This window comes from Brachypodium distachyon, chromosome 1 (assembly GCF_000005505.3).
Source record: "Brachypodium distachyon strain Bd21 chromosome 1, Brachypodium_distachyon_v3.0, whole genome shotgun sequence".
Lineage (NCBI taxonomy): Eukaryota > Viridiplantae > Streptophyta > Magnoliopsida > Poales > Poaceae > Brachypodium > Brachypodium distachyon.
This window is the reverse complement of record NC_016131.3, coordinates 17,865,336-17,876,099: the sequence shown is the minus strand read 5'-3', so window position 1 is coordinate 17,876,099 and position 10,764 is coordinate 17,865,336. Positions and strand designations below refer to the sequence as shown.

The window sequence follows — 10,764 nt, the reverse complement described above, 5'->3', positions numbered from 1 at the left end:
GCGCTGACGAACTGTGCTGGTGGAGGAGTCAGCGCAGCGGCGCCGTCGAACTGCGGCGTAGGAGGTACTGTCGCGCCGTCGTTGAACTGTGCCGGAGGAGGTGTTGCCGCGTAGCCGACGAACTGCGACGCAGGAGGCGGCGTATGTTTCTCTCATGCAGAGCTTTCCTCGCGAAGCTTCCCTGTCCCCGCGCCTCCTTCCTGCTTCCGAGCCATGTAAGGTTGTGGGCTGAGCTAGCGGCGGGAATCGGTGCAGATCGAAGGCGGGATGCAGGAGGAAAGGAGTGCGGCGGCGAGAAGAAATCGTCGGAGGGAGACAAAGGCAGGGAGAAATCATGGGAGGAGACGAAGTGGGGAAATTTTGGCACTGTTGTCTGCATGAGGCCGATGCAGTATGCTGCACAAATTGATCCCATAAATTTTGGTCTAACGAGACAACCTCCAAGGCTCCAGCAGGTGATTTCGTTAGTACTTCTGCATTGGTTTTCGATACGGGACGGTTTCTCCTACTAGCAACCGTTTCATCCCCTCTGCGTCAAATTCATTTGCCACGTCACACGCTCCTTCCGTTCAATATCAATTGATTTTCTGTTACACGTATCTAGATGTTTTTTAAACATAGATAATTTCATATTTGGACAAATTGAGTTTTATGATCCGGAGGAAGAATTTGCTGGTCCGTACGTCTATATTACCTGCTGAGTTGGCCCATTGAAGATGAACTTACCATCGATCCCCCGCGTGTGTTCCCGATAAGAAAGAAAAAACACCCACGCGTGTGTTTAAAATAAAAGACGCGTGCCCCGCAACTTTGACCGGCCCATCGCCGACGTTGACCGCTCCTGGGCCCCAGACTCCACGGCAGATTGGCAGAACCAGTCAGCCAGAGCACGTCAGCACGGAGCGCCGATCGTTTTCTGACCGTCATCGGGTCCCGCGCCGTCTAACCCAGCCCCACTGCCCACAGGCCCCACGCCCACCCACACCAGCCAGTACGCGAGGTGGTGGGCTCCTCTGGCCGCGTCGCTCGCGGAAAGCAACGGGCCGGATGGGCCGCACCAGCGAGGCCTGAAGCGCGCGCGCACCAGGCGAAGGCCTTACCCGCTCGTGTGCAGGGCGTGGTGGCCGTCGGATGATGCGGGAATGGCGCTAGATCGAGGGTCTGCGACCGGGTGCGAGTGGTTTGGGTTGGTGGTGCTGCGGACGTCGCCAGCGTAAAAGCAACGGCCGCCATACGGGAGGAAAAGGTAACGGAACGGAAAGCGGGGGATTCTTTGGCATTTTGCGCTGCTTTTTCCGGGAATTTTGCGGCCTGGTACATGTACGTACATATGCACTGTGCTCGTTTTTTTTTCAAACTTTTGTTTCGCACACTTTTGATTCTCCCCCTTGTGATACCATAGTTGCTTTCAGCGAGGAAGGAATATTGCATTCAGTGGTGATGATGATCCTCTATGCCTTCATCGTATCAAATTCTTTTTATCGAAAATACTGCAGTGTAGTACTTCCTCTGTCCCATATTAAGTGAATTTCTATTACATGTATCTAAACATTTTTTATGTATAAATGCATTCATATTTGGACAAATTTGAGTCAATTAATATGAGACACTTTTAAAAATATCTTGATAGTGTAATTGTCCTTGTCGTAGGAAAAAAACACAACGATACCCTATTCCCCAGTTACTCGTCTTCAACCATCCCACATCCTTCTATTAGAATCTAGGACATTTCAACAAGTTTCTTTTTGCACATGCCATATGCATAAAGATATTTTTTCCCCATGAAAAATTGATCAATTAATATTCATGAAGAACCGCATGCTCAAGGGTGCAAGTTGAGTTATCCCTTAAGGCCTTAACCATCTATTTCAATATTGCATTGTCTCGTCAACTAACACGCACACACGCACACACACTATGCTGCATGCCTACATCAGGGTGTCATAGTTGATCAAGACACTTCTTTTGGCGATCTCTTAAATGAAGCCCCCACTTTACATGCCTACACCCACATCCACACGTTGATTTGATAGCGATACTCAACTTGACAATCCTCTCACAAAAATCCCCACCTAGCTACAACGTGCCAATATGAACCGGTCGATGTTGCTATGCTCAACTTGGTTATATCTCTTAAAAATGTTCTTCTCTATTGTTCACTGACACATGGCTAGCAATCAACACCAATAGCACATGATCGCGGTTATTCTCTATTGTGTAAATTCTTTACACGTGATTTCGTTATTAGAAGTACAGTATAAAAGATTGTCGATCAAGATGAATTGTACGGAGAGAAAATCTATATGCTTGGAATTTGAGAACTTTGGAACAAAGTCTAGGCAGTTCCCCGTGGGGATTTTTTTTAAAAGAATTTAAGTTTCAACGTGAGAGGAACCGGAGTCTCCTTCCCTGCCAACCACACTCACAGTGGAAGACTGCTGTGCGGCTGCGCCCAACTCGCGTGCTCCAAGCTTCCAAACCAAGCAAACCCCACGCCATCCCCCACCCGAGAGAGAAGGAAGGCTCGCAGCGCAAAACTCCATCCACGCCGAGGTCCCCGCCGCAAAACGAAACCCCCGACCCTACCCCCCCTCGCCGCCGCCGCCGCCGCGAGCTCGGGTACCGACCCTCCCCAGCTGCCCCATTCCAATGCGACGGCGGCACCCGCCGCCGCCGCCGCCGCTTCCGATGGCCACCCTCCGGTCCCAAACCCTACCCACCTTGCTGCTGCTGCTGCTGCTGCTGCTGCTGCTCGTCACAGCCGTTCGAGCTTCTGGTGGAGGCGGAGACGGCGAGCGGGAGTCCTTGCTTCGCTTCAAGGCGGCCGTGACGGCGGACCCGGGCGGGCTCCTCCGAGACTGGTCCCCGGCGTCGGCCGACCACTGCCGCTGGCCGGGCGTGTCCTGCGGCGCCTCCGGCGAGGTCGTCGCGCTCAACTTCTCCTCCTCGTCCACCGGCCGCCTCTCGGGCGCGCTCTCCCCGTCTGTCGCGGCGCTGCGGGGCCTCCGCGTGCTCGCGCTCCCCTCCCACGTGTTCTCCGGCCCGCTCCCCGCCGCGATCTGGTCGCTGCGCCGCCTCCTCGTGCTCGACCTCTCCGGCAACCGCCTCCACGGGGAGATCCCGCCGTCGCTCGCCTGCGCCGCGCTCCAGACGCTGGACCTCGCCTACAACCGAATCAACGGCTCCCTGCCCGCTGCGCTGGGCTCGCTCCTCGGGCTGCGCCGCCTGTCGCTTGCCTCCAACCGCCTGGGCGGCGCCATCCCTGACGAACTGGGTGGTGCTGGTTGCCGCAGCCTACAATTCCTCGATCTCTCTGGTAACCTCCTCGTCGGTGGCATCCCCCGGGGCTTGGGGAACTGCAGCAAGCTGGAGACGCTGTTGCTGTCATCCAACCTGTTGGATGATGTCATCCCGCCGGAGATTGGATGGCTCAGGAACCTACGGGCTTTAGATGTGTCAAGGAACAGTTTGAGCGGCCCGCTACCTGCGGAGCTTGGTGCTTGTGTCGAACTATCAGTGCTAGTTTTGTCCAATCCTTATGCGTTGGTTGGTGATTCGGATGTGTCAAATAATGGGGATGTTGAGGACTTCAACTATTTCCAAGGAGGGATCCCGGATGTTGTCGCTGCGTTGCCGAAGCTGAGGGTGTTATGGGCGCCAAGGGCTACACTGGAGGGGGAGTTGCCGAGTAATTGGAGTTCTTGCCAGAGCTTGGAGATGATGAATTTGGGAGAGAATTTGTTCTCTGGTGGTATTCCTAAAGGGCTGTTGGACTGCGGGCATCTGAAGTTCTTGAATTTGAGCTCGAATAAGTTTACAGGTTCAGTTGATCCATCACTGCCTGTGCCTTGCATGGATGTATTTGATGTCAGTGGAAACCGACTGTCTGGCTTGATTCCAGAGTTCATCTCAAAGGGTTGCCCTTCATCTCAGCTCCCGTTTGATGACTTGGTGTCAGAGTACTCTTCTTTGTTTTCATATCAGGAGATTGCTGGCTTCTTTTCATTTTCGTTAGTCACGGGTACAGATATGACGAGTTGCCATAGTTTTGCCCGGAACAATTTTACTGGAACAGTGACATCCTTGCCGCTTGCTGCTGAGAAGCTGGGAATGCAGGGGGGCTATGCTTTCCTTGCTGATGGGAATAATCTTGCTGGTGAGTTGCAACACAGCCTATTCAACAAGTGCAACAGCTCAAGGGGATTCATTGTGGACTTTAGCGACAACCTGATAACAGGAGGGATTCCTGTAGAGATTGGATCACTGTGCCGTTCTCTTGTTGTTCTTCGTGTTGCTGGCAACCGGCTTTCTGGTTTGATACCAACAAGTATCGTGCAGTTGAATTATCTTATCAGCTTGGATTTGAGTAGGAACCAGCTTGGTGGTGAAATTCCTAGTATTGTAAAGAATCTGCCACATTTGGAACTCCTCTCTTTAGGCCATAACCTTCTTAATGGAACTATTCCAAGTGATATTAATCAGCTGCGCTCTCTGAAAGTTTTGGACCTGTCCTCAAACTTCCTCACAGGGGAGATTCCTCGTACACTTGCTGACTTGACAAATCTCACTGCGCTCCTCCTTGACAATAATAAGCTTACTGGGAAGATACCAGCTGAATTCGCTAATTCGGCATCTCTTACCGTGTTTAACGTGTCATTCAACAATTTGTCTGGTACAGTGCCAACAAATAACAGTACAGTTGGATGTGACAGCGTTATTGGGAATCCTTTGCTACAATCTTGTCGAATGTATTCCCTTGCAGTCCCGTCAGCTGCTCAACAGAGTCGTGGTCTGAATTCAAATGATAGTGATACAGCGCCTGCAGATTCACAAAATCAATTAGGAAACAGTTCATTCAATGCAATTGAAATAGCTTCGATAACATCTGCAACAGCTATTGTCTCAGTCCTTCTTGCTCTGATTGTACTCTTTGTTTACACAAGAAAGTGCGCTCCCCGCATGGCAGGTCGATCATCTGGAAGAAGAGAAGTCATAATCTTTCAAGAAATTGGGGTGCCCATCACTTATGAGACTGTTGTTCGAGCTACTGGAAATTTCAACGCAAGCAATTGCATTGGAAGTGGGGGCTTCGGGGCCACTTATAAAGCTGAAATTTCACCTGGAGTGTTGGTAGCTATAAAGAGGCTCTCTGTTGGAAGATTCCAAGGAGCCCAACAGTTCCATGCTGAGATCAAGACTCTAGGGAGATTAAGACATCCCAATCTTGTTACCTTGGTAGGCTACCATCTTGGTGAGTCTGAAATGTTTCTGATATATAACTACTTGCCTGGAGGAAATCTTGAGAGATTCATACAGGAGAGATCAAAGAGACCTGTAGACTGGAAGAGGCTGCACAAAATTGCTTTGGACATTGCGAAAGCACTTGCTTATCTGCATGACACTTGTGTTCCCAGGATCCTTCATCGTGACGTGAAACCAAACAATATTTTGTTGGACACTAACCATAATGCTTACCTCTCAGACTTTGGACTGGCAAGGCTGCTGGGAAATTCAGAAACCCATGCGACCACTGGTGTAGCTGGGACTTTTGGGTATGTTGCTCCAGAATATGCTATGACTTGCCGTGTTTCAGATAAAGCCGATGTCTACAGCTATGGTGTTGTACTCATGGAGTTAATATCAGACAAGAAGGCCTTGGATCCATCTTTTTCTCCTTACGGTAATGGATTTAACATAGTTGCCTGGGCCTGCATGCTGCTCCGTCAAGGCCGTGCTCGTGAATTTTTCGTCGACGGCCTGTGGGATGTGGGCCCACATGATGACTTGGTAGAGGTGTTGCATTTAGCAGTAATGTGCACTGTTGAATCGCTCTCTGTGCGACCAACTATGAAGCTAGTTGTTCAACGGCTAAAGCAACTTCAGCCTCCAATTCGTGAACACCGGTAAGAATGCTTGATTCACATACTGAACTTGTAGAAGGTAAAGATAGCTGTAACTTGAAGCCCTTGATGATTTTTTTTTTCTTCTGATCATTTGTTTAACTAGATTCTATCCGGTAGATGCCAGTGTTGTATAATACTCCAGTTTTCGACTTAACTGCCCACTAATGTATCTGCAGATAAGAAGAGCAGATGTAAATTAACAATCTTAATTCTAAAGATTCCATTTTAAGATTGCCTGACTTCCTTATTCTATCTTAATACCGACGTGTTAATATCAATGCTAGAAAATGCCTCAGACAAAAGTTTGATGTTGCCTTGCAATATTATCATATTTATGCATCCACTGCTAAAGGTGTTGATATGGATATATTTATCATAGCTTGCATTATCATTATTTAGGTTGTGGACTTATATGTAGATGTATGTTTTGATGTACTCCGTAGCCAATTGATTCAGCTGACACGTTGGTATTTTTGTTACTAGTTTAGCTCCTCTGGTTAGATAGAACAATAATTACCATCATAAAATCTCCACTCATTTTGCCAATGTTGGGGAAGCAATTAGCAAAACATGGGACCTCTCCGAGGAACTGGCCTGACGCGGATATTGGTACTACGGTACTACCTAGAGTATCTGGGAACAAGTGACGCCATCACATCCACAGGAGCATGTCAAAGGGTTTTGCTTCCGAAGAAGTGAAGGGTTCATTCTCATCAGAGTTCCAGTTTTGTGTGCATTGCACTCTGCTAGAATGGCACCATGCGTTTGAGACCTAAACATTCCAGTGCTGACATTAAGCAGCTAGTTAATGTATCACGTAACAGAAAATTTCTAGCTTGTCAATCTGTTAGCTTCACTAATTGAACAACCTTGGATCCGAAGAGCATTTTCAATTCATTAGTTCAGGTCAATCCTCTGAAGAGAAAAAAAATACCTCAGCAAGAACATACTCAATGTAATTGATCCATCTCTATCGCCAGTTCAAAATCCTTAACATCAATCCATCTCACAAAAGAGAAAAATACTCAATCCATGTATATCGCCAGTGCAAAATCCTAAGACTAATCCATCTCACAGCTTCGAAGCAACATAAGAAGAACCTAAAAAAGAAAACAAAACGCTACTACGATCTAAACTTGCGTCTCACATCAAACTCGGCTTCTGTTCTTGGCGGTCCACTGCTGGAATCGCCGGAGGCTGGCCGGGAAGTCGGTGAAGAGGCCGTCGACGCCGATGACATTGAGCCAGTAGTCGTACTCAGCATAGGGGTCCTGCCTGAAGTTGAACCTTAAGAACTTGTTCTCGTTCCTGTACGTGTAAGGGTGCACCTGGAGGCCCCTGGCGTGCGCCACGGCGACGAGGTCCGTGGGCGCCGCCAGCCGGTTGTCCTTGGTGGGCGGCACCACCGTGTCCTTCCACGGGCCGATGCCGACGACGTACTCCTTCATGTAGTCCAGGTACTGGCCCGAGGTGATCTCGTCGTAGGACTGGTTCGTGTCCTCGGTGCGCACCGTCACGTCATCGATGAGGAACACCTTGGGCGAGTCGGTGAGCTCGGCGGCGTAGATCAGCGATGTCGGCGCGAAGGACTGGATGAACAGTGGCTTCGCCTTCCACGCCGGGGACATGTACTTGCCACCGTACCCGTGCTTCTTCAGCGTCCCGATGAACTTGTCCTCGTACTTCTTCCCGTCCGCCCACTTCACCTGGCAGAATCACAATGGCAAAATTTAACGTGTCAGGATTCAGTAATGTCAGATGGTAATCATGATTCTTGATTGATTGATTGAAGTTTGTTTGGATTTCTCTTACGTGCTGGTTGATGAAGACGGGGCTCTTCATCTCCGGGTAGATCCCGACGACCCGCTTGGCGTTCAGGGCGATGCTGATGAACTCGTCAAAGGTGATGATGGGAGAAACGCCTGCGGAAAAGAAAAAAAACAAGACGGGTTTAATTAACTGATCAAGATGGATGATCTGATCTGATCTGATTCGCTAAAATATATTGAGCTATGTGTGCACGTGCCATCGTGTGATTTGTCCCGGAACTCCCATCTCTGCTTCGTCCTCAGCGTCTTGAGCTCCGCCAGCGTGAAATCAGCTGCCAATCAAACGTCAGATTTGATCCATCAACCAAATCGAAGAAGACGAAAATTAATGCGGTTAATTAGTTCGTTAATGAACGAATCATGGATCGATCGCACGCACTGATGAAGAAGCCTGTGACGTTGGCCCACTGGACCTCGAGGGTACGGCGGCGGCCCGCGAACTCCGGGTGGGCCGCGACGTCGGTGGTGTCGTCGAGCGTCATGTCGTGGAAGCAGACGAGGTGGCCGTCCTTGGTGGCCGCCACGTCGGCCTCGATGAAGTCGGCGCCCTCGTCCACGGCGCGCAAGTAGGCCGCCGCTGTCTCCTCCGGGAACTCGCCGTTGGATCCCCTGTGCGCGATGTTGTACGGCCGCGACGTCTGCAGCAGCTGCTTCTCCGCCTCCATCCCCAGCCCCGCCCACGGTCCCGGCGCCGGACCCGGCGCCGCCATCGGCCGGGCCGCCGCCGCGCCGTTGCTCGTGGACCCGAGGACCAGCGCCAACAACAACGCCGCCGCGGCGACTGTCATCCCTGCAGAAGAACAAACGCAGATTAATGCAGATTGATTTATTGATCGCGCTAGGATCACGAAGAAGAAGAAGAAGAAGGAGATCGAGAACGTGCGTACGTACCGAGGGAGACCATTTTTTTTTCTTCGTCCGGAGCAACAAGAAGAAGCGCTGGAAGAGGCAGGGAGTTTAGGATGGCGGCGCCGAGTACATATAGGGAAAGAATGTGGAGGAATATTCTAACAACAAAATCTATCCCTTTTTTTTCTACGGGAAAGATCTTTTAACTGGAAACTAACAGAACTAACAGACTGTTTCAGATTAAAAAAATTAGAGGATTTCTGATTTTTTTTTACGGAATACTGTTACAGATCTATAAATTCTATAAAATTAAAATCCACTTAATAAAATTAATTTAGCAAGCTGCGTATGCAGCCGACCACGTCACTCTTTTCCCGAGCGTGTACCTTTCTTTTCCCGAGCGTACCTTTCCGCAGACCAGTCGCAGTTGCACGCACCGAGCTCCCAGCGCTATGGGCCTTTCCTTCTCTCGCCTCGGGCGACCCATCTCCCATCAGAACACTCCCTGGCCCATTGCCATACGTACGCGCTACCCAGCCCAGCGACCGGTCGTCTTCCTCCTGTCTTCGAGCGTTGCAGAAGGCATGCAGCTTCTGCGATTAACCACCGCCACCATCCCCAATATCATCAAATCAACCATTTCTTGCAAAATGGACGCCAGAAAATTAATCCCCGACGCTCCACTAACCGATTCAGCCTACCAATCATCCAGCTGCCCTTTCCAATAGCCATACGCAACGGACGCGTCCGGATGCCGGCCGTCGGCGCCGAACTCTCGATCTCCCTCCACGGACTATATATAAATCCAACTTCCAATCGCGTCATCTCGAGCCCCTTACCATCCTCTCCCTTAAAGCTCTCTCCTAATTTCAATTGATAGCAACAACAGAGTCCGCACATAGCAGGAAAAGACATGGGTATAGGGGGGTCGCACGGGGGCTCACCGAGGAGCACACTGGATGTGTCGAGGAGGGCTGAGGGGGCCGACGTCGAGGAGGCGCAGTGGACCGGTACGGAACGAGATCGCGAGGAGGTCCCGCGTCAGCGTCTTGAACCCCGTCCCGCTGCTGCGCCCCTCCACCCAGACGCGCTGCCGCTCGCGCCGACGGCGTGCAGGCCCTGGTGGCGGCGCATGTGGACGCGGTTGGTCGGGTGCACTTGCCAACGTGAGTGGTGCTTGGCACCGTTGCTGGGGCTACTACCCCCACCGCCGGCTCCAGTGACATGGTGAGTGCAAATTAAGGAATGGTCTTCTAAGAGTGGATTTTAATATTTTTTTCATTCAAATATCCTCAAATTGGAGTATTTTGAAATATGATTTTTGTATAGGAGATGGATAAAGTCATCGCAAATATTAAGCTTGATTAATAACTAACCTCCTTCTATCTTGAGCTTACAACATCAGTGATGAATGCATGTGTTATATCAAAAAAGAAAAAAAAAGAGTGCATGTGTTATGCTGGATGGAATCAGTTAGCTATTTCAGTGAGGGCATGATAGGCCAAACATGCATATCTTCAGCTCCTCATATATTTCCATTTCAAAGAAGTTATTTCGCTATGAGATCAATTTAATAACCCGTTACTACCTTCTTCGAACATTCATGTCATTTGACCACCTGTTGGTTGTTGATAACATGGGTCAGCTAAGTGACAAGTTAGATTTTATTTCAGAAGGTAAAAATCTGTAGATATTTCAGCAGAGAGGCCAGAGTGATTTTACATAGATCAAATATTACTTGCTTTTACTCACATAATGTTATACAACGGATCAGTCAATTGTAAAAGTGTGGCCCATAAGTCAACTCAACGCTACAGTTGGAAACAAAATTGTACTGTTGGCTATGCTGCTGTGCTGATTTCCATGTTATGTATGTAACTGTAAAAATTACGTCATTGATGCAACATACTACATCAGATGTATTTCATGAGATCTTCTTTCAATATCTTTTCGTTTTCTCACTTTTAATATATATATTTAGTGTTAAACAGTCTTTCGCGGCAACGCGCGAAGAATCGTCTAGTTTATTATACACTCGACACAGCTCCCGTCGAGGAGGGATGTAAACGGGCAGCCTTTAAGCCCGTTTTTACGGGATGGGCCGGACACGAGCGATGCCCTATTCTCCAGGAGACGGACAACCGCGAGCATATTGTCCACAGCCCATTTATGACGGGCCTAAA

At 49.5% G+C, this 10,764-nt stretch overlaps 2 protein-coding genes across 2 annotated transcripts; one reads left to right on the top strand and one right to left on the bottom strand.

Annotated features, from left to right (window-relative positions):
- The first annotated feature begins 386 nt into the window (after positions 1 to 386).
- LOC100825156 (LRR receptor-like serine/threonine-protein kinase RPK2) lies at positions 387 to 6,142 on the top strand. The gene is made up of 2 exons (XM_010237604.3): positions 387 to 455; positions 2,392 to 6,142. The coding sequence occupies exons 1-2, from the start codon at positions 387 to 389 to the stop codon at positions 5,905 to 5,907; spliced, it is 3,585 nt and encodes a 1,194-aa protein (XP_010235906.2). The 3' UTR covers positions 5,908 to 6,142.
- Positions 6,143 to 6,773: 631 nt separating this feature from the next.
- LOC100824856 (glycerophosphodiester phosphodiesterase GDPD6) lies at positions 6,774 to 10,520 on the bottom strand. The gene is made up of 6 exons (XM_010237599.3): positions 9,526 to 10,520; positions 8,624 to 8,671; positions 8,112 to 8,522; positions 7,930 to 8,004; positions 7,716 to 7,825; positions 6,774 to 7,609 (listed from the first exon to the last, which is right to left on the bottom strand). Exons 2-6 carry the CDS (start codon positions 8,634 to 8,636, stop codon positions 7,052 to 7,054), a joined length of 1,167 nt encoding a protein of 388 aa, XP_010235901.2. The 5' UTR covers positions 8,637 to 8,671; positions 9,526 to 10,520; the 3' UTR covers positions 6,774 to 7,051.
- Positions 10,521 to 10,764: the final 244 nt, after the last annotated feature.

Coding starts and splice junctions, on each gene's coding strand:
- LOC100825156 (XM_010237604.3), top strand. CDS start 387: ATGCAGTATGCTGCACAAATTGATCCCATAAATTTTGGTCTAACGAGA. Junction 456..2,391: donor AACCTCCAAGGCTCCAGCAG/GTGATTTCGTTA, acceptor TCAACGTGAGAG/GAACCGGAGTCTCCTTCCCT.
- LOC100824856 (XM_010237599.3), bottom strand. Junction 7,826..7,929: donor CCGGGACAAATCACACGATG/GCACGTGCACAC, acceptor TCTTTTCCGCAG/GCGTTTCTCCCATCATCACC. Junction 7,610..7,715: donor CCGTCTTCATCAACCAGCAC/GTAAGAGAAATC, acceptor TGATTCTGCCAG/GTGAAGTGGGCGGACGGGAA.